Genomic DNA, 24,050 nt, shown 5'->3' with positions numbered 1-24,050 from the left:
TGGCAGAATTCCTGGGGCCTAGACACAGGAAAGGCACTTGTTTGCCTGTCTGGGCCCCAGGGTAACAGCAGGGGAAGCTCTTTGAGATCTGAGACTCTCTCTGGCCTAGTCTCTCCTCTCTTTCTATCCCCTCCCTCCACTTGGAGAGACCTTTGAGGCAGAATCCTCTCATGGACATCACATTAGATCTGGAATCCAGAAGATCTGAGTTTGAATCCTGTCCTGATACTAGTTTGATGTCAAGTGATTTAGCTTCTAGGACTCAGTTTTACCCCTTGTAGATAACCTGTAATAACTACTTTATAGTGTTTTTGCTCTCAAGATATTATAAAGTGTTTTGAAATTTTAAAAGTACCTACCACAAAAGGGATGGGAAAGGGAAGAGGGAGTCTTTGGGAAATGATGGAAAAAAATTAGCAAAGCCCATTGCACACAAAAAATAGCAATAAAACATTCTTCAAAATACACAGGAGAAAACAACAAGTTTATAAGGGATCATGAACTAAGCTGTTTTGTTACGACTTTGGGCTATTCTTTCCCTCTTCCTCTCCATTTTTTCCATTTCCCAGGCTATTTTCAAATTCCAAATTAAATCCCATCCTTCTCTATCCTTTCCCAATCCCCATTAATGTCAGCGGCTTCCCCTTATTTGTTGATCGTCTCCAATTTATCCTGTATATATCTTGTTTGTACATATTCTTTATGTATTATCACTTCTATTAAACTGGGGGCTCCTTGAAAACAGAATCCTTTCCTTTTTTTGTATACCCAATACTTAATACAATGCCTGGCACTAAGTACCCTTTAATACACATTTGTGGATGTGACTTAAATTTAATATATATATTTTTAAAATGTAACAAGTTAATTTGGTTTTTGTTTGTTTGTTTTGTTTTTGCTGAGGCAATTGGGGTTAAGTGACTTGCCCAGGGTCACACAGCCAGGAAGTTATGTGTCTGAGGCCAAATTTGAACTCAGGTCCTCCTGACCAGGGCTGGTGCTCTATCTAACACATCAACAAGTTAATATTTTCATCTTCAACCCTTTTTGATTCAGTACTCCAGAATATGAGGCCTATAGAAATATTTGGATTTGTTAATGACGCCAAATGTATACATATCTTTAAAAAGAGAAATCTCAAACATTTATATAAATGTCAATTATTATTAATTCCATGGAAAGTGAAAGGAAGAACGATCTAGAGGTGGAGTGAATTATTTTTTAGTATAACCTATGACTTGGGCTCCCTAAATTCCGAACTCATAGATTAGATCACATTTTAAGGGGGCCCCAAAACATCAGTATCTCTTTTGGCTCATTGCTTCTCCACAGAATTTATTCTGGGAAAATCTCCAAATATAGCTTCTATAGAAGTTATTTCTAGGTTTCCACCAATGTGTTGCCCAAAAAGGGTGTAGAGGCGTTGGGGGAAGACTAGCTCCTCTGCTGTGGGGGTTGCCGAACCCTTGCTCATCCACCTTTGTGTCTACCTGGTACCTAGCTCTCACCTTTGGCTCCAAGAAGCAGTACCATGGGCAGTGGCCACATCCTGGTAAACTCTCAGCAGATGGGCTAAACCAAGGTGAGGGTAACGGCTGAACAACAAATCCACTGGCGAGTTAAGGGCTCTACCACAAGCGTGTGAAGGTTTCTCCTAGTTTAACAGGCAGATGGGATAGTTTGTTCCAAGGGCCATGAAGCCATTGTGGAGTGTGTAGAGCTTGGTCATTCACTGCCTTCTGGGCCATCCCCGGGCCTGCTGACTTTTCTCCTGCCATGGGACTTCCTTGGAAAGCCTGATGACTTTGGGTACCTCTTCCTCTCTAGTGAAGTCATTGATCCTCTTTGAAAATAAAAAGGAAGGGCAAACAACAACAATCCAGAAAGGGCAACCACTCCCTCAGTACTTAAGATAATAAATGCATATCTAGTATTGATAGGGGGAAGAGAAACAAATATTTGTTAAGTACATGCTATCCTACTATGCTCCAGGCTCTATGCTAAGCACTTTACAAATATCTCTTTTGATTCTCACCAAAATCCTAAGAATTGGATGATGATATTATTATCTCCATTCTAGAGGCTAAATGACTTAACATGACATAGCTCCTAAGTATGGGCCTTTCTTCCTGATTCCAAGCCCAGCACTCCACATAATTCACAATAGTTGTCCTCTGGTGGGCCCCACTTTTTCATTAGAATCCTCGTGTCCAACACTGTGCCATTCTGTGATTTAGATTCTCTTTTCTTAAGGGAAATTTAGGATTGTGAAGAGGCAACTTTCTGAAATTCTGATGAACCCCAGCTCTCCCAAAGGACCCTCTCCTCCTCCTCATGCAGTCATAGGGCCAAGCTGGGATTTAAACTCCTCTTGAAGGCAAAAATGCTTAAGAGCTTTTGGATAGGCAAGGCCCTTTCCATCAGGCTGGCACTGTCTGGAAGAGTTACAATTCTAGCATCAGGGAATGAGTACAATTCTACCACTTCACCATGTTCTGGCTTTAGTCCCTCACATCTCTTTCATGGGGTAGGAGACACAGACGTGGGCCATCTTCTCCAAGAGACAGATAACTTAGATCTTCTCTATATAAATGTGCATCTCTTCCAACTCCAGGATTTGGGGGTTACTTATGGCAGCAGTAAATGCCCCTTCTTTGTCTCCAGGGCTAGATTCTGCATCTCCCCTTTATAAGTAGGAGGAATAATCTTGTTCATGACCCGTCCTCCCAGATCTGACAAAAGGGGGCCATAAGGCAGATGTGCTGCTGCAAGGACTCTTGTACAGTAGCTCAGAGATTGTAATCCCCCCTCCCCAATCCCAGCCCATTGAGGTTGGGCTTTAGTTACCTTTGCCTCTGGACTCTGGGACAGAATATGAGGTAAGGATGAGGAAAAGAGGCAGAAGGCAGTGTTTGAACTCCAGCCCTCCTGACTTCAGACCTAGTGCTCTGTCTTGGAAGCAGGGTGGGAGAGGGACTGGATGGACCCCTTGGGACTCACTCTGCCAGGACCCTTTCCTTAGTCACCCATCTTTCCTCGTTTCCCCAAACCTGCAGACAAGACCACAGCAGAACGTGGGGGAGGATTCTCTCCCATGCTTCCAGAAAAGTCTGGGTTGTTTGGGGCAACCCAAAATGGGAAGGGGAGACAATATTCATCTCCTTCTCTATTCCTGTTAAGTTCTGGTACCCAAAGAAGAAAGCAGGGATGGAAGGCTGAAGGAGGGCAGGTTTTTATCCATCCTGTCTTCTCTGGAGACAAGTCTGGGGGGCCCAGGGGACCCCAGAGTGAGGACAGGAAGGGTGGAGACTGCCTTAAAACTCTGAGCAGTTCTCAGGCTGGCCACCAGAGAGCAGGGCCGGCTCACTGGAGCTAACGCGAGGCTGAGCACAAGGCAGTGTGCTGGGAGGTGAGGACAGAGGAAGCAAACTTCCTGGGTTATCTCCTGTGGTCTGGTTCTGGCATCTCCTTCGGCTCCGCTCCGTGTGTGGGTGTGACCCAGGACTGTCTGAGAGGGCAGGGCCTGGGGGGCTCCTGCTTAGGAGCCGAGAAAGCCCTTCTTGCACTCCCCAAGACCGCTCCTCAGTCTGCAGATTTCTTCCACTACTCTATGGACCCCAATGTAGATATTCCCAACTCCCCAAGAGTCTCTGTGACCTTGGAGGAAACAAGGAACTCCAGGGGGTCATGGGGAGGGGGCCAGCGGACACTCTCCCTGCTTCAGGAGGGTCCAGCTTTCGTCTTTCCTGACCCTCCCTTTCCCTTTCGGGAAGGAGAGGGACCCGGGGGACCTGGGACAACTGAACAAAGGAGGAACCTCCACACTCCCCAGTCTCCTCCCAAGAGAGAGCTTTAAGAAACCTGTTATTCCCCCTGATGGTGTGTGTGGGCAGAAATGGCTGTTGTGCCCCATGCCCCGTGACAGGTGCAAAGAACCACAGTAACCCTGGATGGGGAGGGCCCTTCCCCAGCTGTTCCCCGTCCAGGCCCTCTGCCTATCTGCGCCGTTAACGGATGCGGGGGACTTGCGTCTCCATTGTTCACTGCACAGGGCATGGCTATCATGCCTGCCAGACCTCTTATCCTTCTCCCCTTTTTCAGTCCTCTCCATGGCCATCCTGGGGAGCCTGGCCCAGCCCAGCCCACCAGGAGAGAGCCCACTTCTGCACTCTCAGTATGACTAGAGTTCCTAGGGTTACTGAACTAGTTTAAGAGGAAGCTAGTTAAGCACTTGTCAGAGAAGCCTCAAAATGGGTTCGGCCCCAGGGGATCTCTATTTGGCTCCTTTCCATCCCTGCCCAATCCCTAGGGACCTCCCAGAACATCCAAGTGCCCCCCAGGGACCCTGGGACCCCTCTCCCATCCACAGAGATTTTGTAATCCTTCCAGAGCCTGGGTCCTCTGCCCTCCCCAAAGCTTCCACCCCCCCTTCTGTGGTCCGTTCTGTGGCCAGGCCTGGCTTTCAAATGCAGTTCCTCTTCTTGGTTCCTATTATATTTACTATCCAGGAAAGGGGGGTAGGGAGCAAGCAGCAACCGCAGGCCATCAACCCCCTCTCCCCCTTCCCATTCTCTTCCTCCAACCTCTTCCACACACCCTCCAATCTATTCCAAGCACAGAAACCATAACTCAACCTGCCAACTTTCCGGGGGGACGCTCATAGAATCATAAAATGCTGGTGCTGAAAGGACCTTAGGAATTGTCTCTGTTTCACACATGAAGAAACTGAGGCTCACCAAAACGGGGTGGGAGACTTGCCCCAAATGGCACAACTCGGAGAGCTTGGACTCCAATCTAAGTCTTTGGGTGTTAAGCCAACTAAGAGTAATTATTATAAATCAATAAAATATTATAACTACATGTTATTATTAATAGCAATTGGTAGCCTCTTAATATCACCTACTGGATGCTAGGCCCTGGCTGAGCACTTTATAATTATCTCATTTGGGCCACACACATGCTATAATTATCCCCGTTTTACAGATGGGGAAACTGAGGCAGATAGAGCCCACACAGCTAAGGAAGTGTCTGAGACTAGATTTGAACTCAGGACTTCCTGTCTCCGGGTCTTGTGCTCTATCCAACTATGGCCCCAGTCCTACAGCTGTGTACCACCCTCTCCCACTCCCCCCATTAGCACTCTTGCACAGGGACCCATTTGGCAGCTTCCCTTGGACCCTTTCAGAAAGATCTTAGACTGTTATCCACCCCTACCAGGTGGTCTTGGGGGGTCATATGCATCCTCCGGCTGTGGGGGAACTGGGGCTGACAGGTTTCTCGTTTCCCAGTAGGTTTGTTCTGTTTTTCAGCAAACAGCATTCTTCCTGAGGGCAAGAATCATGGCTTGCCACACACATCTCCTCCCCCTTACCCTCCCCCCCCTGACTAAGCACTTGCAGGAAAAATCTCTGAGGTTTCAGCGCCAGTTCAAGAGCTGAGGTTTTATTTCTACGCTGTGTTTCCCTCACCATTACACGGCGCCGGTGAATCAGTTTCTGTCTCATACCGAGAATCCGCCTTCTCTTAAAGGTCCCTGGCACCCTGACACCCGGGGCCAGGTTTTATTGGTGAGCCACGTCCGTCAGTTACAGAGATGCTGGTGACCGTGGCCACCCCGTTGCCCCTCACACGCGCGCGCACACACACACAGACACGTGTAGAAGGGCAGGGTCCGGATTCAGAGCTGGGGGAGACAGGAAAGCCGGTCTCACCCCAACTTCTTTGGGCACCGATGGAGAAATTGAGCATCAGAAAGGAATGACCCACCCAGTCAGTGATCCGTCCTCCCCCTCCTCAGCTGAGTATTATTTTTGGGGAGTCTGGTTATTAAGATACGTCTGGAGAAGGGGAACAGGTGAGAAGAGGTTTGGGCCCAACGTCAGGTCACGGTCTCACAGAGACCCCCGGGGAACCAGAGGGGCCGCCCCCTGGGACAGGCGGCTAGGCCCCAATGGCAGCCCTGCATTCTGCCCTCGCCCAGAGACCCCCGGGGAACCAGAGGGGCCGCCCCCTGGGACAGATGCTAGGCCCCAATGGCAGCCCTTCATTTCCCCGGCACCTCTGCGGTGGGGAAGAATTAGCAGCGAAACATCACGACTTAAACCAGGCCTCCAAGTCCGCGTAGACCTGGTTCTGGGGCAGGCGGGGGTAGTGGGCGCAGATGGCGCAGAAGCGCTCCCTCCAGTCGCCGTGGAGCCGCACGGCCAGCCTTTCCCGCCAGGCAAAGAAGCTCTGGTACCGGCTGGCGTTCATGCCCTTCAGGAAGGCGGCCAGTTCCCGGACGGAGCCGAAGTCGTCCACGTGCACGAAGGCGTCGGCCGGCAGGAAGGCCTCATAGGTTGAGCGAGGAGGGCCCAAGGCCACGGGCACAGCCCCGGCGCTCAGAGCGTTTCGCCATAACTTCTCCGTGATATAGTCCCGGTGCTGAGAGTTCTCGAACGCCAGGTAGAAGCGGTACGGGGCCAGGGCGGGTAAGAGGCAGTCAGGGCAGAGGGGCTTCCTGTTGGCCCGGCCAAACACGTCCACCCGGAGGTGTTTGGACAGCTGGTTGTAGACCAGCACCCGCTTCTGGGCCCGGTGGTAGTTACTGATGACCCAGGCGGCCGTCCGGCTCTTGGCCGGCACAGGGGGGGCCGCCCCATCCCGGGGCACCAGCTCTCCATAGGGCACAAAGATGTCCGAGTCCCTCCGGTAGGTCATGACCCAGTTGAAAATGTTGCGATAGCGGGAAAGTCCGTGAGTGTTGCTTGGAGATTCAAGATTGGTCCACACCCAGGGCTGCCCGAGAGGCCGGTGAGCCAAGGGCAGCCGGACGGCCCCTTCCTGGAGCTCGTGGTGGTGGAAGACCACCGCGCTGGCCCGGCCCAGGAGGCTGTGGTTGGCGCTGAGCCGGCAGTTGGCCACGCCGTAGTGAGCACAGACATCCCCGTCCAGAGGCAAGGGCTTCCCAAAAGGCCAGTGCCAGATGAGGATGGTGAGCTCAGAGCGCGGCTGGAAGCCCCTCCTCAGGGACCGCGTCCCGGGACCCCAGACCCTGCTGGAGACCAAGAGCCAGAGGGCAAGGAGCAGCGCCGTCCCAGCCATGGCTCGCTGGAAGAACAGTCTGTGGTTGGGCATTGTCTAGGGCATCGGGACCGGGCCGTGTCTGCACCCATAGGGCTCCTGTTTGTGTCTAGAACAGAAGGACATGGCTTGTGTGGGCTGCAGAAGTTATTCTAGAGGAGGGGGATAGAATGGCGAACTTTGGGGCTAAAGCCATAGAAGGATAGTAGGAAATGGATGTGACCGAATCAGGACAATAGGGTCTACTCTGAGGATTCAGTCTTCTCATCTGTAAAATGGGGATAATATCTATATTCCTAATTTCACACAAATATTATGAGAAAAGTATTTTGGAAAACAAACTCTACATGAATGTGAGTTGTTGTTATTATAATTATGATGGTATACTTTTGTCCTCAGACTTCCAGAAGCTAGGGGTAAGAAAGCAAGGAGGAAAACTTTAGACCCCATGAGGGTCCAAAAGGAGAGAGGATACCTGGTTCCTGTTACAGACATCAAGACAGAGGAGGACTGGGAGATGGAGTTGAAGGAATGGCCTTCCCCATTCCCATGGATGCCCCCACCCTATGCCCACATCCACTAGTCCTTCTCTCCCATCCTAGCCCAGGCGCCTCCCCACATCCCAGTGGGGCATCCCGGCTCCCTCTCCATCACCCTCCCCCATCCCCACCGCTCCAGAACCCAGGCCCTCCCTTGCCCAGCAGAATAGACTGGTAGACTCACTTTCATTGTGCACTCACAGCCGTCCTGAAATCACAGCCATCCTGACATCAATCACAGCCGTCCCAGAATCACTATAGTTTTGAATCACTCCCCGCCAAGCCTGCCAGCCTAAGGAGAGCCTGGTGGGTCTCCCTGCTGCTCCTTGGTGGGGAGTGGAGGTCACCTTCCTGCAGCCTAGAAGAGTCACCTCCAATGCCAGTCACTCCTCTCTGCCTGCTGGCCACACCTCCACACCCCCAGCCCCGCCTCAGCTCTACCCAGGACCCTGCCCGGCTGCTATTGGAATGAGAAGAAGTGGGGAGGGCCTTCTGAGAACAGGAGGGCCCAAGGGAACCTCTGAACCCCCTCCCGCCCTCCTCCTCCTCGCCCACCAGACCAAGGTGGCCGGGGAGAGTCTCCAGATGGGTCCCTTTGGGAAAGGAGCAGTGGGGGAATGAGGGGGCAGAAGGATTGAGGTATCAGCTCTCCACCTTCTCCTCCAGCCAGAAAGGCCTCCTGCCCCCCCCCTCCCTCCCACCCTACTCCGGGCTTGGGCAGACCCCAGAGGGGAACAGCAAGAGGGTCCATGACTGTCAAAGGAAATCCTACAGAGCACAGCTTGCTGACTCAGCCTGCCTGGGCTCCTCTGAAAGTTGGTCTGCAAAGGCTTGGCCCCAGGGCTCCCCGCTTGCCCTGTGGCAAGGCCCGGTGGCAAGGCCCGGGGCAGAGAACACTACTCAGAAACGGGAGCCCCCAGAGCTTCCTGGTACTCACCTTCCCCTCTCCCTGTGGCCTCCCTTGGGCAGGGGGGGGATTCTCTCCCACCCCACAGAGGCTCCAGCTGAGCTCAGCCCCTGCTCACTTCTTCTTCTGCTATTTCATCACCCACTTCCCCCTCCTCCCCCATTCGTGGGTTCCCATACTCTCTGCTATTCTATTAAAAGGTCAACAGCCTTTTTCCCTCTCTCTTACTCAGGCCCTGCCTCCTGCCCAGAAAGTGCCCCACAGTGGGCAGAAGAGCGGGGCAAGCAGGGCGCCGTGGCCTTCCTGGACACCGGAACAAAGAGGGAGAACTCAAGAGGACTTCACAGTACAATCGCCCTCACTGAATGGAGGGGAGATTGTAGCTCAGAGAGGCTGCCGTTTGCCCAGCAAGGTGGGATTTGAAACCAGGTCCCCCGACTCAGAACCCGATGTTCTTCCTTCCGTACCGCATTGCCTTTGGACCCGGTCTTTTCCAGCCCCGGCCATCCCCTCTACGAAGTATGTGTGGGCAAGGGGTCAGGCAGAAGGCAGGGTTAACTGTGACGCGAAGACCTGCCCCCGGAACTCCCAGCACTGAGAACTAGGAGAGCGGCCCCTTACCTCCTCAGCCAGGCTCCCCTTCTGCAGAGGGACCCGGCTGTAAATGGCCTCAAAGCCCCAAGCCTCCCAGCCTGAATAACCAGTGTGCTCCAGAATCAAACCGAGACACCCAGAAGGCGGCCCCCGAGGGAGGTCCCAATACCTGATTTAGGTACAAATAGTATGATGGTGGAGGGTCCTGCAGTGTGAAGGCCCAAGGCAGGAGGGGCAAAAGGCACCAACCTTATAGACCCCCTAAGTGAGTCCTGGATTTTCCGGACCTGGCTTTTTTTTTAATGTGACCTATGGGATTTTGAGCAAGTCATTTTACTTTTTCTGGGTCCCAGTTCCCGCATATGTAAAATGACTGGGACTAGAATAATGCTGACCTAGACCCTCAAAATTCCTAAAGATCTTATCAGTTCTGAATCTGTAATTCTCTGATCTTTCTCCTCCTTCCTTTTCCAGCTCTCCTTTAACTGTAGCTTTCCCCCATCAGAGTCTTAGGTCCTTGAGGGCAGAACTATCTAGTATGCTTCTAGTTATATCTCCAACATGAGTACAATCTTGGGTTTTCTTTTTAATAAAAGTTCCCCAATAAGCAGACACTTATAGAAAGAAGAAATATATGTCAGTAAACAGTTAAAATGTTATTTAAATTATCATAAAATCAAATAAAAGTTAAAGCTGTTAAAAAATAAAAAAAATTTCCCTCTTCTTTCTTTCTCTCCCTCCCTTTGTCCCTCCCTTCCTTCCTCTCTCTCTTTCTCTCTCTCCATATTTCTCAGTTTCTGTCTCTCTTTCTCCCCCTCTTAATCTCTGTCTCTCTTTCCTCCTTCCCTACTTTATCCCAAGGGCACTTAGGACCATCAGGGGATACCAGCATAGGAAGCCTCAGATCCTAGAAGGGGCAGGGAAGACCTGGCAAGAGTTCAGACTAGGAAGGTGGTAGTAATGACTCAGGCATGTTGGCTATTCTTCAGGGGGCTGCAAGACTCGGGGGCTTTCCAAACTTGGGAAGGGGAAGGAGACACTCTGTCCCTGTGACGCAGTGAGGGGCCCAGTTGTCCTGCCAAAACTTCCCTTGGGGAAAATTACAGAAAAAACTCCTTATCCCTTGACCCTCTGCCAAACAAATGCTGGGGAGATAACCAGTAATCACTGACCCTTTCTTTTGCCTCTGGGATGGGGACTGTCCCTTCTTTTCTGTGTCCCTGTCCCTTTTTTCAGAAAGAACATTATACACACACATAGAATTGGAGGTCTGGAAAGTTCAGGATGATAGGAAGGGCTGGAAGGGACCTTATAAAGCATCAAATGTAATCTCAGCATTAAAATGAACAGGCAAAATACCCTTTGATCCAGCGGTGTTTCTACTGAGCTTATATCCCAAAGAGATCTTAAAGAAGGGAAAGGGACCTGTATGTGCATGAATGTTTGTGGCAGCCCTGTCTGTAGTGGCAAGAAACTGTGAACTGAGTGGATGCCCATCAATTGGAGAATGGCTGAAAAACTATGGTATATGAATATTATGGAATATTACTGGTCTGTAAGAAATGACCAGCAGGATGAATACAGAGAGACCTGGAGAGACTTACATGAACTGATGCTGAGAGAAACGAGCAGAGCCAGGAGATCATTATATACTTCAACAACAATACTATATGATGATCAATTCTGATGGGCCTGGCCATCTTCAACAATGAGAAGATCCAATTCAGTTCCAATTGATCAGTGATGAACGAACCAGCTACACCCAGAGAAGGAACACTGGGAGATGAGTGTGGACTGCTTGCATTTTTGTTCTTCCCAGGTTATTTTTACCTTTCTAAATTAGATTTTTCTTGTGCAACAAAAGAACTGTATAAATATGTACACATATATTGTATTTAAGATATACTTTAACATGTATGAGACTGCCTGCCATCTAGGGGAGGGGATGGAAGGAGGGAAGGGAAAAGTTGGAACAGAAGTGATTGCAAGGGACAATATTGAAAAATTACCCATGCATATGTTGTCAATAAAAAGCTATAATTAAAAAAAAAAAAAATGAACAGGCACAGCAGACAGATGAAATTACTTATCTAAAGTCACATAGGGCCTAAGAATTTATTTGAACTCATCTTCCTGACTCCAGGTTCAGGGTCTTATGCTTCTTTCTCAAGATCATAGAGTTAGAACTGGAAATGACCTTAGGTTTTAACCCTCCTATTTTATAGATGAGGAAGTTGAAGCAAAAAGGGTTAGACTTTTCCAAAGTCCTATGCATCAAAAACAATTGAAATTGAGGCTCTTCTCCAAATTCAGGGTTCTTTCCATTGTACCAGGATGTTTACTAAATCCTAAAGAAGCTGGAGCAGCTATAGCATGGCTGGAATTGGCAGGAGTTCACTTGGGAGGACTGGTTAACTCTTCAATTAAAATTGAAGTCCTATGTATACATGTATTGTATTTAATTTATACTTTAACATATTTAACATGTATTGGTCAACCTGCCATCTGGGGGAGGAGATGGGGGGAAGGAGGGAAAAAGTTGGAACAGAAGGTTTGGCAATTGTCAATGCTGAAAAATCACCCATGCATATATCTTGTAAATAAAAAGCTCTAATAAAAAAATAATAAAATTGAAGTCCTCTGATTCTCCTCACCCTTATCACTGGGAGTGTTACCTAGACTAGAAGGCAGACAGAGCTAGAATGGTGGAAAAATGGGAAAGGTAACTCTTTGTCTGTCAATCCTCATCACCCAATTCCCTAAATTCCCTCCAGGTGCATGCACTAAAGCCAGTTCCTACAGAACACCTGATTGTTAAATTGTCCAACATGTTTTTATACCTTTGAAATTAGCACATGCTACAAATAGGCTGCATTTATGCTGGGTTTTGTCTTTTAAATTGACCAAATTTAAGTGATGCTCTTTGTTATAGTTTAGTTGTTATTCAGTCACGCCTGACTCTTCATGACCCCTTTTAGAGTGTCTTGGCAGAAATACTGGAGTAGTTTGTCATTTCTATTTCCAGCTCATTTTATAGAAGAAGAACCTGAGGCAAACAGGATTAAGTGACTTGCCCAGGATCACATAGCCAGTTAAGTATCTGAAGTCAGATTTGAATTTAGGAAGATGAATCTTCCTGACTCAAGGCCTGGCACTTTGTTTGCCGCCTCACCTAGATGCTCTAAGCGATGGAAGAAAATGTTAATAATTCAGATTAAACTTAAAAGTATGTTGAGTGTACATTTTTTCCTCCCCAGAGAGCCAGTCTTTAAACATTTACGAGCATATTCCTGGATCTCTTAGGCAAGAGGCTCAGGATGAGAAAAAGTCATTTTCTTTTCCCTCTCCTCTCCCAGTCAACAATGACCTAGTATAAGGGTAGGAGGTCTTTCCCTCTCTGCTGGGACTCCAGGTAGCATCATGTATGGGGAGTGTGATAAATGAAAGAAATAACAGACAGGCTTTTCTTGATCTAGCAGGTGTGCATGCAAGATCTTGAACAAGGGGGTGAGCCCAATTGCCATCTGCCTCTGCCCCTGCTAATTACCTAGGTGAAATTTGCCAGGCCCAAAGGGAACCTTCCCTTCAGGGAAGTTTTGTTGGCACGGTACCCAGCCGGCTCATCACCACCTTCTACCTTCCAAGAACAGAACACCTTGTCCAGAAGATCCAAGAGCTTCCAGGGATCTGTTGTGCAAGATCAGAGATAATGACACTAATTCACCCCGACTGGAACATATAGATAGCTATGGGGATATAGAGACTGAAACTAGAAGTGGGAGGTTGGTTCCCCTCACTGTCCAAAAGTCATGTCTGACTCTTCATGACCCCATTAGAGACTTTCTTGGCAAAGATACTAGAGTGGTTGGCCATTTCCTTCTCTACCTCATTTGACAGATGAGGAAACTGAGGCAGAATAAAATGATTTGTCCAGGGACACACAGCTGGTAAGGGTCTAAGCCCAGCACGCCATCCACTGTACCACCTAGCTATCCTGAAGTAAGGGACTGCACCTTAAACTTCATCACAACCCCTATCTTTTGGCACTGACCTGGGCAAGTTGTCTAACCCTCTACAGGTGTACTGGACAGTAGTGCCCTGTGGTTATGTCGCTAAGTCACTACCATCACTGCTAGGACTTCCAACCTGGGGCTGCCAGGGTTTTGTTTCATGAGAATTTATCATAATTAGCCAGCCCCAGGTCTCAAAACTGCTTCATCCAGACCATTTTCTTGCCATGGAAATGCAATCGTTCCCCATCAAAAATAGTAATCAAATCAATAACACTACTGTACCTAGAAAGAGTATATTTAAAAAAAAAAACAAAAAACACCCCAAAACCAAAACCCTAAGGAAGGTGAAACTGGTCCAGGTCAGAAAAGAAGCAGAACAAAGCTTCTGGGATAATCAGAAATGGGATCAGTGCCTCACACATTTCAACCTTGGTAGGATAAAGAGATCAGTCTCAAAAACAAATAAAGGAACAAAAAAGCCCACCCAGCTCCAAGAAGCATCTCAGGGTAGTGATAGCCTCAGGCGTACGGATTTCCCCAGGGAGGACCTTCCTAGGGTTCCACTTATCATTCCTGTGACATTCTAGACCAAACTAACTCTCCTAAATATGTGTACTTTCCCCCATTAAATGTAAGTTTTTCCAGCCCAAACACAATATCCCTATTATATTTTCTATATCTAGAGATGAATAAAGAGCTAGGCTTGTAGTCAGGAAGATCTGAATTTAAATCTAGCCTTGGGTATTAGCTGTGTGATCCTGTGAGAGTCATTTAACTTGTTTGTCTGTCCTCAACTGTAAAAGGGGGATAATAATAGCTCTTACCTCAAGGGGTTACTGTGAGGGTCAAATGAGATAAAAGCAGTTAGCACAATGTCTGGCCTCCCAGTCGGTAGGTACTTATTTCCACCCTACTGTTTAGCACAGCGTCTGGTACATATTTGATAGCGATTTTTTAATTTTTTTCCATTCTTTTATTTATTTATTCACTGTCTGAGGAAAAAGTTTTTAGGTAAGTGAAGGTAACTTCTAGGTTGGAGATGATTGGAAATCCTAGAGTTAAGGGAATTTAAGGATAGCATCAAGAAAGCAACAGTCACCCAACATAGGTCATTAAAATTCTAGACTGTATATTCCTGCTTTGGTTCCACGGGAAGCCTTATTTCTGAGCCAAACTGCATTTTACCTTTCACTGTTGTTAAATTTTTCAAGGATTCTTCCCCTCCCATTTTAAGAAACTTTAACTTGGGTGCAGAATTCTAAATACTATAGAGTCCATTGTACCAGTTTATTTTGTTCCTCGCCTTTCCTTTGTACTGGGGATATAGAAGAGTGAACTGTGAGGTAACTTGGGTTCTGGAGTTCAGAAACGTCACCCCAAGCCTTGGCAAATTATTTACCTTATCTGGATCTCAGTATCCTAATCTGAGGCTAACACTACCTCAGGTCTACATTCTTTTTTTTTTTTTTTTTTAAGACTAATTCTATCTTGCCAAGGTTGAAGTGTATGAGGCACTCAAAGGCTTGATCCCATTCCTGATTATCCAGGAAGCTTTAGCCTGCTCCTTCCTCAGGCAATTTCTGCTCACTAGATTAAAACCAGGGACTTAGTGAGGAATCCCAATGGAATCTGGTCCAAATACAGCTCTGAACCGCCTAGCTCAAAACAAACAAACAAACACCATCCGATTTTGGCAGTAACAGGTATTTCAGGCATTTGCTACTATGCCCACTTCAGATCCACCCATGTCTAGAGCTGGGTCTCCATCGGTTAGTTATCTGAGACCAAAAAGGCCTATAATGTTGTAATTGCTAAAAGAAAAAAAGAGGAAGAAGGAAGGGGCTGGTGGAGAGATATTTGGTATCCCTCAGGGGTCTCTGAAAGGTTTCTGCAACCAAAGATAGCTTTCCACTAGTCAGAAACCTGCAATCAGTTGGGGGAAGGGGGAAAAAGGTTGTGGGAGGGACAAGTATTTGAGCTCACCCCAGGTGTCTGGACTGATGGCTATTGAGTAGGAAGGGAGCAATTCAGGTCTGGGTGTTTGCATCCCAAAGTGTTAACACCAAAAATGACTTTCAAGCTTTCCTTTTTTTCTATAAACCAAAGTCACATTTAATGGCTGGCATTTACATAGTACTTTAAGGTTTGCCAAGTAAGGTTTGCTTTATGGATGCTCTATTTTGGGATCCTCATAACAACCTAGTAAGTTAGATGCTAACGTTATCCCTATTTTACTAATGAGGAAAAAGATTGAGGGAGATTCGATGACTGACTCAGGGCGACACCAGGAATAAGTAAGGAATAAGAGATTTGGATTCAAAGCTTTCTGATTTTAAATCCAGTGCCCTACCCTCTGTACCACCTGAATGAATTAAGATATTTCAGTGTTTCAGTTCCCAAGGACGGCAGGGTATGGCTTGCCCAAATGGAATGGTGAGAGGGATCTGAAGGTTTATTCTTTCTATCTCTGTTTATATTTATATAATGCTCACTAAATGTCATGCACAGTGTCAAGCATTTGATCCTTACAAAACCCTAGGAGGTAGGGCCATCATTATCCTCATTTTACAGATGAGGAATCTGAGACAATCAGGGGTTAAACAATTTGCCCAGGGTCACAGCATTAAGTAAGTGTCAGAGGCTGATTTGAACTCAGATCTTATTGACTCTATGCATAGCAACACCTGGGATTCAGGAAGATCTTTGATCTATTAGAATCAGTGTGCTAAAGAGAACGTGGGCTGGGCAGAGCAGAATCACAATTTTGCAAAGAGGGAGTGATCTTCACAATAGTTTAGTAAGGTAAGGCAAAACGGTAAAATGATAAATTGTATAGAAAAAAGAAAACCCATCTAAGTATCCTTAAGAAGTTCCTGGGTCTAATTAGCATGACCAATACCAAAAGGAACAGCCTGAAGGATTGTTCCTCAAGGCGATAGTAAGAGTCTACAAGGTGTTCCTTACAGCTTTCTCTGCATACCTTTCTTAGCAATCATTTACTAGGATTGCATTTGTAATATTGAGGGATAAATAACAGACATGATCATACATTACATATATGGCAGGGCTTCTTAAACTTTTTCCACTGGCAACCCCTTTCTGCCCAAGAAATTTTTATGAGACGCCAGCTATATAGGGATATAAAATAGGAACAAAATATTCCAAAAAAAAATTTTTTACTGATAACAAATCGTAAAGAAATTCATTTTAAGACAATTCTTTGGTCTACACATTATTTTACCATTTACAAAAATGAAAGCAAATGTGCATACTGAGATGAATATGTATTTATTTTTATGTAAAGAATTAAATCTTGGTGGAATAGTTGATACCTTTCACTTTTGTAAATTGTAAAATTTTTCGAGGACCCTCGTCTCATTTTAAGAAACTTTAACTTGGGTATATATATAAAGAGTTCTTATAGAATGCATTGGAGCAGTTGGTTTTGTTCCTAGGACTTGCTGCTCCCCCTCCCTTTGTACTGGGGACTGTCAGGTAACTTGGGTTCTGGAGTAAAGGAACGTCACCCAAGCCTTGGCAAATTACTGTTTATCTGGATCTAATCTGTAAAATAAGGAAATTTTGACCCCTTGAGCTTTAAGATTGCTTCCCATTTGGCATTCCATGCTTACATGTCTTATTCCCTCATCCACCAGCCAAAGCTAATTCAAGTAACTTCGTCTCTTGGACAGATCAGAGAAATATTGCCGCAAAAAAAAAAAAAAAAAAAAAAAAAAAAAAAAAAAATCAGGAAATTAACAAAAAACAAAAAAACACCTAAAGTCTAACCTTGAGAGAAAGGATTCTTGTGAAACATTCTTTTTCTAGATAAGCACAACTTTGCCAGTTACTTCAGGATAGAGGCCAAGAAAACCTAAAAAGATATCCTTCTAAAGGCTCTGTAGCTAGGATGGGATCTGTCTTCAGGGCTAAAATGAGAATTCACCGCAGCTCCAAAAAGGAACACAAAGCACTAGGATTTGGGCGATGTTACTGTACGGGGAGCATCCTACTGCTTTAAACGTGGTAAGCACCCAAGTGCCAAGCAATTATTAAGTGTTTCCTGTATGCTGGCCCTGGGGTTTCAAAGACGGAAAGGATGAAGTCCTTCCCTCGAGTTTACATTCAGTAGGGAGACGTGTAAACAACACTATTACATGGTAATTTCACTGAAGTCAAAGCCCTCCCAGAGGTTACTCTTGAGCTGAGCTCTGAAGGGAGCTAGGTAAAATGGGAACATATTGTGGACAGGGAAGGGGCCGATCAACACGAAGGCACAGAGAGGAGGAAAAGTGGATAATACACAGAATGCAGCGGAAAAGTAGTTTGGGGCCAGATGGTGAACACATAAATGTCAAGGGAATTTGTATTTGATGCAGGAAATGTAATGAACATTGGGAACCAATGGAGTTTATTGAACGAAAGAATGCCCTGGCCAGTTGGGAATATCCCTCTGGTAGCTGTGTAAAAGACGGAGAAGAGACTTGATGCTGGGAAACCAGTTAGAAGGCTCCTGTTTTTCCCTTTACAGGATGGGCATGGCAGCTCTGGCTCCCAAAGGGGCTCCTGCAGCCAGCAGGAAAATAACAACAAAAGCAGCCTTCCACCTATCTTGTCCGGCCCACTGGGGCTCTTGCTCTGTGCTCCTAGGCCTGGTACTCTTCCTGTTTGTGCTGCCAACCAGGCACAGGGTGCTTCCCGCAGGCCCCACCCTATACCCACAGACTGGCCTCTTCCCCTGGCACACCCTGCTCCTCAGCCTTTTGGGGATCAGTCAGCAAACACTTCCTGAGAGGCCCCCGAGTTAGCGGCTCTGGCCTGGCTTGGGTCATGAGGAGCTTTTCCAGTTATGGGCACAATGAGAAGGGTCAGCGGAGGGGACAGAACCCTGAAAGCCAGGGGAGCGGCTTTCCCCCACCACCCCAAGGTGGCAAGGGAAGTCCGGAGAGCGAATGTGGCGCTAGCTAGCCGTGGGACCCTGGCACGTCGCTTAACCCGCCGGCCTCAGTTCCCAGTAAGACAGGGATAACATCCCCCTCACAGGTTGTCTTAGGAAGCTTTGCACAGTGGCCGGGACACAGCAGTCACAACGCTCACTCCTTCCCTTGGTGGGTTTCCCCTTCCTCTCCACTTGTGGGATTTCCCACGTCTTCCTAGAGCTCCTGGTTCCCCATCCTCTCACGTGAATCATCATCTCGTTTTTAGGTCTCCTCCTGAAGCCTTTCCCTCGGGACCGATGCCTTAGCTCTGCCTTCAGGCCGTGACTGGCAATTACTAGACCTACTCGTGCAGACAGAGGTTAGGCCTGGGAATACTTGCACCCCCACAGAACAGAACAGCCACAGAGGGAGACTAGGGCAAAGGGCGGGTGGCTCTGAACCGGTCAGAAGGGAACGCCGCCAGAGGCAGGGAGGGGAGAAGTCCGCGTCAGAGTGAGACCAAGCAGACCACAAAACCCAGAGTCCCCTGCTTTGGGTATTGGCCCACGTGCCTACCTAGCCAATCTTTCTCTCCCCCCCCCCCCCCCCCCAGCCCGGCTCTCGGTCAGCTAACGAGCATTGACCGAGCCCACCGCGCGCCGGTCCCGGCCCGCCCCGAGCTACTTCCGGACTGCGGCCTCAAAGCCCTGAAGGGGGCTCAAGTACCAGCGTCCCCGCGGCGGAGAGGGCGCCCGAGCTCTTGCTGCAGGCCGAGCCGCTGAGCTCTCAGGGGGCAAAGTACCGCCCGTGGAGAAGGGGCGAGGGCGCCAGGGGCCCCGGGCACGCCCAGCGCCAGGGCTGGAGGAAATGAGGGGGTGGGGACCCGTAGCCTGACACAAGCCCTCCAAGGATGGAGGGTCCTTCCCGCACTTGGAAAATCACTGTCACCAGCCCCGCCACCACTGCGGGCTCCAACAGTATAAATGCACACAAAAAAGGGACACAAACAGAATTGTGGGCGAGAACGCCCCCTGGCGGATCTGAGGGTAGCTGCAGGCGCGCGCCTTTCCCCGGAGGCCGCCGGGGTCGCCCGAGGGCCCCTCCCACCATCGCCAGCCGAGCCCGCCCCGCCCCCCACAAACCCCACCCCAAATGAGCGGCAGAGACCAGGCCAGTCAGTTACCACCCAACTTTTTATTTCCGAACTAGCCCCCAAACAGTTCGGGGGCATGAGGTGAAAGAAGGGGGAGAAAAAAGACCTGAATAGTTTCAGACGCCCAGAGACCTAGAGGCGGGCGGGGGGCACAGGGAGGGCCCGGGGCCGGTGTGGATGGGGCAGCGGGGCGGGGCCGGCCGGGCACGGGGGGCGGGGCGCCTGGCGCCCCGTGAGTTCCTACGCCGCGGCGCCGGCTCAGAGGCCGCCGTTGGGCATGGGCATGCCGGGGAGGCAGGGCTCCCCCTTGGGGAAGGCGGGCATGTAGAGGGCGGGGGCCACGGGCGGCGGCGGCGCTGCATAGTTCTGGGGCACGGCGGCGGTCGGCAGCACGAGGGCGGTGCCCGGGGCCAGCTCGTAGGGCAGGGCTTCGGCGTCCTCCCCGTAGGGCAGAAGGAGCCGCTTGCCCTTCTGCCTGCGGTTGCAGAACCAGACTCGGACCACCTGGGAGGGAGGGAGGGAGAGAGGGGGGCGGTCAGGCCGGGCCTGCCCGCCCCCCGGGCTGCTAGCTACTGCGGGCCGCCTCCCCAGCCCCCCGCACCGCCCGTCCCGGGGGGCACGCACATCTTTGTCCAGGTGCAGCTCTTCTGCCAAGTCACAGATTTGCTGTGGAGTGGGCTTCCCACACCGCCTGAAGAAGCCCTCTAGGGTCCCCTTCACACTGGTCTCAATACTCGTGCGACGTTTACGCTTTCGAGCCTGGGCTAGCACTTGTTCCATACTGCACATCTGGGGGGGACAGGGCACAGCTAGAGCCTGGGGTGGGGGAAAGAGCAGCCTGGGCTTTGAAAGCCCCATTCCTTGCCCGGCCTCCCCCCCACGCGGGGACCCTGGGGCCGCGGCGGCGAGGAGGCTACTCCTGGGGAGCACCTAGGGTACGGGCGAGTGCGGGGCGCGCGGGCCTCTTACCTCCTGGGGGTTGTCCGTGTTCTCCACAGCCTGCAGCCACCTCTGAAGGAGCGGTTTCAACTTGCACATATTCTTAAAACTCAGCTGCAGGGCTTCGAACCGGCAGATGGTAGTCTGACTGAACATCTTTCCTGGGGGGAAAGGGGGGGGCTCAGCTTTGGGCTCCTGGATCCGGGGTCCCCATCCCTAGCTTCCTAGCGCCACCGTGCCCTTCCCATTCCAACCAGGCGGATTGGAGGTAAGGCTATGGGCAGGGCGAGTGACCAGGAGGCAAAACTTGTCCCTACACACCCCTGGCCTCCTCCTTGGGCCAGAGACTTCAGGACAGCACCCCCCCCCCCCACTTGCCCCTGGACAGCACCACTACTTTCTGCACTTCGAAAAGCCACCCACCACCCGCCCCCTTTGTCAGCTTCTCACCATACAACGTGCCCAAGGCCATGCCCACGTCAGCCTGAGTGAAGCCCAGAGAGATGCGCTTGTGTTTCAGTTCTTTGGCAAACAGCTCCAGCTCCTCAGAGGTTGGGGTGTCCTGCAGAGGGCAAGAGGTGAAGTTTGAGCAACTAAAGGATCCCGGTGGCCAAATGGTCAGGGAAACTTGTCTTCTCCCTCTGCCCACTGATTTCAGGGATGGGCAGAAGCCTCAAACTCCAGGACAAAGGCAATCATTCCCTCTATTTGGGGATAAAAGTGGGCAATGACCACAGCCTATGGAGTTTTGAAAGGAAGTTTTGGCCCAAAATGTACAACCCAGGGTTAAAAAGAATTATTTACAAAATCTCAAAAAGGAGGAGTGTCCCATTTACTCATCTGCCACTATTTTATGAACAAGGGAAATGGTTTGCCCAAAGTCAGAAGGCTGGTAATGGGGGCAGAGATTAGCTGGAGCACTGCTCCATTCCCTCAGTCAGTTAAGACTAACTGAGTCCTGATCAGTACCAGGAAGGTGGAGGGAACAGGAAGGAAATCTTTCCCCTCTCTGCCTCAACTACACAGATATACACCTGGAGGGTGCACAAACCAGACGAGGCACCTCAGATCAGGTGCCTCCTGGACAGGGAAAGGCCCTGAGAATAAGAAAAATGACCAAGGGGCTGAAGGATGTTCTAAGAGACAAAAAAACAAACTTCTTTAGGTCTAGAAGGTCCAGCCTGGGAGTCTGCACATCCCAGAGGGGGTGGATTTATTTCCAAAGTTAACAAAGTACAAAAAGAAGGCCTCGCATCTCTGATGGGCCAGCTCTAGTGCCCCTCGAGGTGAGATGGGCCAGGATCCCCAGGAATGGGGAAATCCCAGGTGGGCCTTGTAACAGAGGAGTGGGGGGACTTTCTGGTCTGGCTGGGCTGGGAAGCTGGCTTCTAGCACACTGTGGCTGTGGGGAGGGGCCAGGTAGATAGGATCTTTCTTCTTGGGGATGGGAGACTTTTCTTTCTCGAGGGCCCAGTAAGGCTCCAGGATCTGATGCTCCCAGATGCTTCCCCTTCGCCAGTGAAAGACAACCCTGGGGGGAGATGCTATCTCCGTGACCCAGAACCCCTCCTTTCCCCTGCGCTTCCCTTTCTTGGGTGAGGATCTCAGTCTGGCAGGCCGAGCTCAGCTGAAGCCCATCAAGGGCGAGCCCGGGGCGGGTCTTCTTACCTCCTCCCCGCTGTCGCTGGACGGGATGCCCTCCTCACTGGCGGCCCCGCTGGAGCCGCTGGTGCTGCTGACGCTGCTACTGACATTGCTGCTGCTGACATTGTTGCTGCTGCCGCTGGTGTTAGCACTGCTGTTGCCCAGCCCGGCCTGGGGCTGCTGGAGGGGGGCTGGGTAAAGGGGCCTGGGGCCGGAGAAGCTCCCCAGAGCCTGCAGAGGATGGGGAGGGAGAGGGGGCCCCGGAAGGGCCCCGCTGGGAACCGAGCTGCTGCTCCCCAAGCCCGGCCAGAAGGGCCCCGTCCAAGCAGGGGCGTAGTAGGCTGGGCCCGGACGGGCGCAGTACTTAGCTTCAGGGACGACGGTCTCCCTGAGGTCCCGCTCAGGAGCTCCGGAGGACGAGGAGGAAGGGGAAGCGCAGGAAGAGTCTTCCTCTTTGGGAGGCATGAGGTGCAAGTTGTGGGGGGCCGCGGCCTGGCCGGCCTCGGCCGGGGGTGGAGGCGCGGTGAAGGCGTACCACCCCTTGGTCTGGCTGGAGTCGGGAGCCGAGGGTCCCTCCAAGCTGTACTCGCTCTTCACTGCCGAAGGGAAGGGAAAGAAGGTCTGGGACGGCGGCTGGGGCTGGGACGGTCTCGGGGCGCTGCCCCCGACGTAGCCGCCTTTGCCGTAGTGTGAGGACCCGTCGGGCATCGGGCCCTGGCCCAGGCCGAAGTTGCCCGGAGGGAGCCCCTCGTGGTTAAACATGCCCAGCTTGACTCGGCGGGCCGCAGCTGTGGACGGGACCCAGACCTCCCCCTCGGCCTCGGCTTCTTGGTCCTGAAGATGGATGTGGAGCCGCAGCGACTGGGGGACCGGACTGACCGTGTAGGCACTTGGACCTCAGAGTACACAGGGGGGGTGAGGCCCCCTCAGACTTTGAAGAGTAGACTGTCCTGGACTAGTGCTGGGGGACAAGTCTCACCCCTCCCCTCCCACCCAGGGCCCAGAGCTTTCAATCATTATGTTAATAGCATCCCAGCTATTGGCCCTTTAAAACAATAGAGGGGGGGGCTGAGAATGAACTTGGGTATCCTTTGGCTGGGGTGGGGGTAGAGGTCTGTCGGGTGGGGGGGGCTTCGCCACTCCTGACTCCACCTCTGACCCCGCCCCCTCCCCCACCTAACCCCTGCCCCGGTGATAGGCGAGGGGGAGGCATTATTTACTGGTGTTTAGAGCTTTGCTGGGCCTCCCCTAGGGACTCCGGCTCCTAAAAATGCAGGTTCCCGGAGCCCCACCATAAAGGCGAGTGCCAGTCAGGGACAATTGCTGGGGCTGTTCCTGGCCGGTCCCTGACACACTTGTTAATGCAAATAACAATTTGTCTAATGGCCCTGAGTAGCTGGGGAGCTGACCTGGGAGGTGGGGGGAGAACTCACAACCACTTTTCCCCCAAAATCCAAAACAAAATCACAAAGTCTCAGGGCCTTTGGGGGGGGTCTGTGGTAAAGGCCCAGAAACCACTTGTGGATTGAGCACACAGAGACACAGAGGACAGCCTTACAGACACAAAGATCCACATAGACGAGACAGACCCACATACAAAAACACAGGCGCGCACCAAAGCACAGGCTCACATAGGTGGGCACTGCCCCGTGGATCATGGAGACCCTCAAACCCAAGCACAGACAGATGCACAAAAACACTACCCACCTACTGAGACCTACGTGACCTCTCCTATATTCCTTCCCCATCCTGATATGCAATAAAACGCCACCTCCCAATGACTACTGTTCCGTGATAAAAAAAAAAAAAAAAAAAAAAAAGAGGTTCCTCTCCCCCCCACCTTTCTCTTTCTCTCTCCCTGCCAATTTGGGGAACTGAGGCAGCAAAGGGCCAAGGGGCAACCCAAGGTCATGGGGAGGAATTAAGGGTCAAGAGAATGGGAGGGAAGGTGAGGTGGCTAAAGGGAGGGGCAGATCAGAGCAGATACCTCCTTCTCCCTCGGGGAAGACTGGGTGGGGCTTGCCACCTCCCAGAATTTCTCTCCAGAGGCCAGACACGCTGCTGATAAAGTTCCTTTAAATCTCAGAATCATTAACCTGGGTGGAGGAAGACCCAGACACAAAATCGGCGGGCCCAGAGATCCTTGGAGACTTGCTCTCAGGAACTGTAAATCCCAGGATTTCTTGTACAATAAATATCCTGTCCTCCAAGACCACTTCTTTCCCTCCATAGTTCAGAACAGCATCTCTACATGTCCCTACTCAAGAATCAGTCTGCCTC

At 50.4% G+C, this 24,050-nt stretch overlaps 2 protein-coding genes across 4 annotated transcripts; both read right to left on the bottom strand.

Annotated features, from left to right (window-relative positions):
- Positions 1-5,421: 5,421 nt before the first annotated feature.
- Positions 5,422-8,271, bottom strand: FUT7 (fucosyltransferase 7). Its single transcript, XM_003757525.4, has 2 exons — positions 7,786-8,271; positions 5,422-7,171 (listed from the first exon to the last, which is right to left on the bottom strand). Exon 2 carries the CDS (start codon positions 7,114-7,116, stop codon positions 6,091-6,093), a length of 1,026 nt encoding a protein of 341 aa, XP_003757573.3. The 5' UTR covers positions 7,117-7,171; positions 7,786-8,271; the 3' UTR covers positions 5,422-6,090.
- A 10,938-nt stretch (positions 8,272-19,209) lies between these two features.
- Positions 19,210-24,050, bottom strand: LOC100913730 (POU domain, class 5, transcription factor 3). Of its 3 annotated transcripts, none has more exons than XM_031951954.1 (5): positions 21,795-24,050; positions 20,577-20,688; positions 20,157-20,287; positions 19,812-20,003; positions 19,210-19,691 (listed from the first exon to the last, which is right to left on the bottom strand). In XM_031951954.1, exons 1-5 carry the CDS (start codon positions 22,530-22,532, stop codon positions 19,446-19,448), a joined length of 1,419 nt encoding a protein of 472 aa, XP_031807814.1. In that variant the 5' UTR covers positions 22,533-24,050; the 3' UTR covers positions 19,210-19,445. The 3 variants fall into 3 exon arrangements, with proteins under 3 accessions (XP_031807814.1, XP_003757558.2, XP_012409513.1); XM_003757510.4 differs by having other exon boundaries at positions 19,812-19,976; XM_012554059.3 differs by lacking the exon at positions 19,812-20,003.

The sequence above is a fragment of the Sarcophilus harrisii genome, chromosome 2 (genome assembly GCF_902635505.1).
Source record: "Sarcophilus harrisii chromosome 2, mSarHar1.11, whole genome shotgun sequence".
NCBI lineage: Eukaryota > Metazoa > Chordata > Mammalia > Dasyuromorphia > Dasyuridae > Sarcophilus > Sarcophilus harrisii.
The sequence above is the reverse complement of the archived record's forward strand: the minus strand, read 5'-3'. Positions and strand labels throughout refer to the sequence as shown.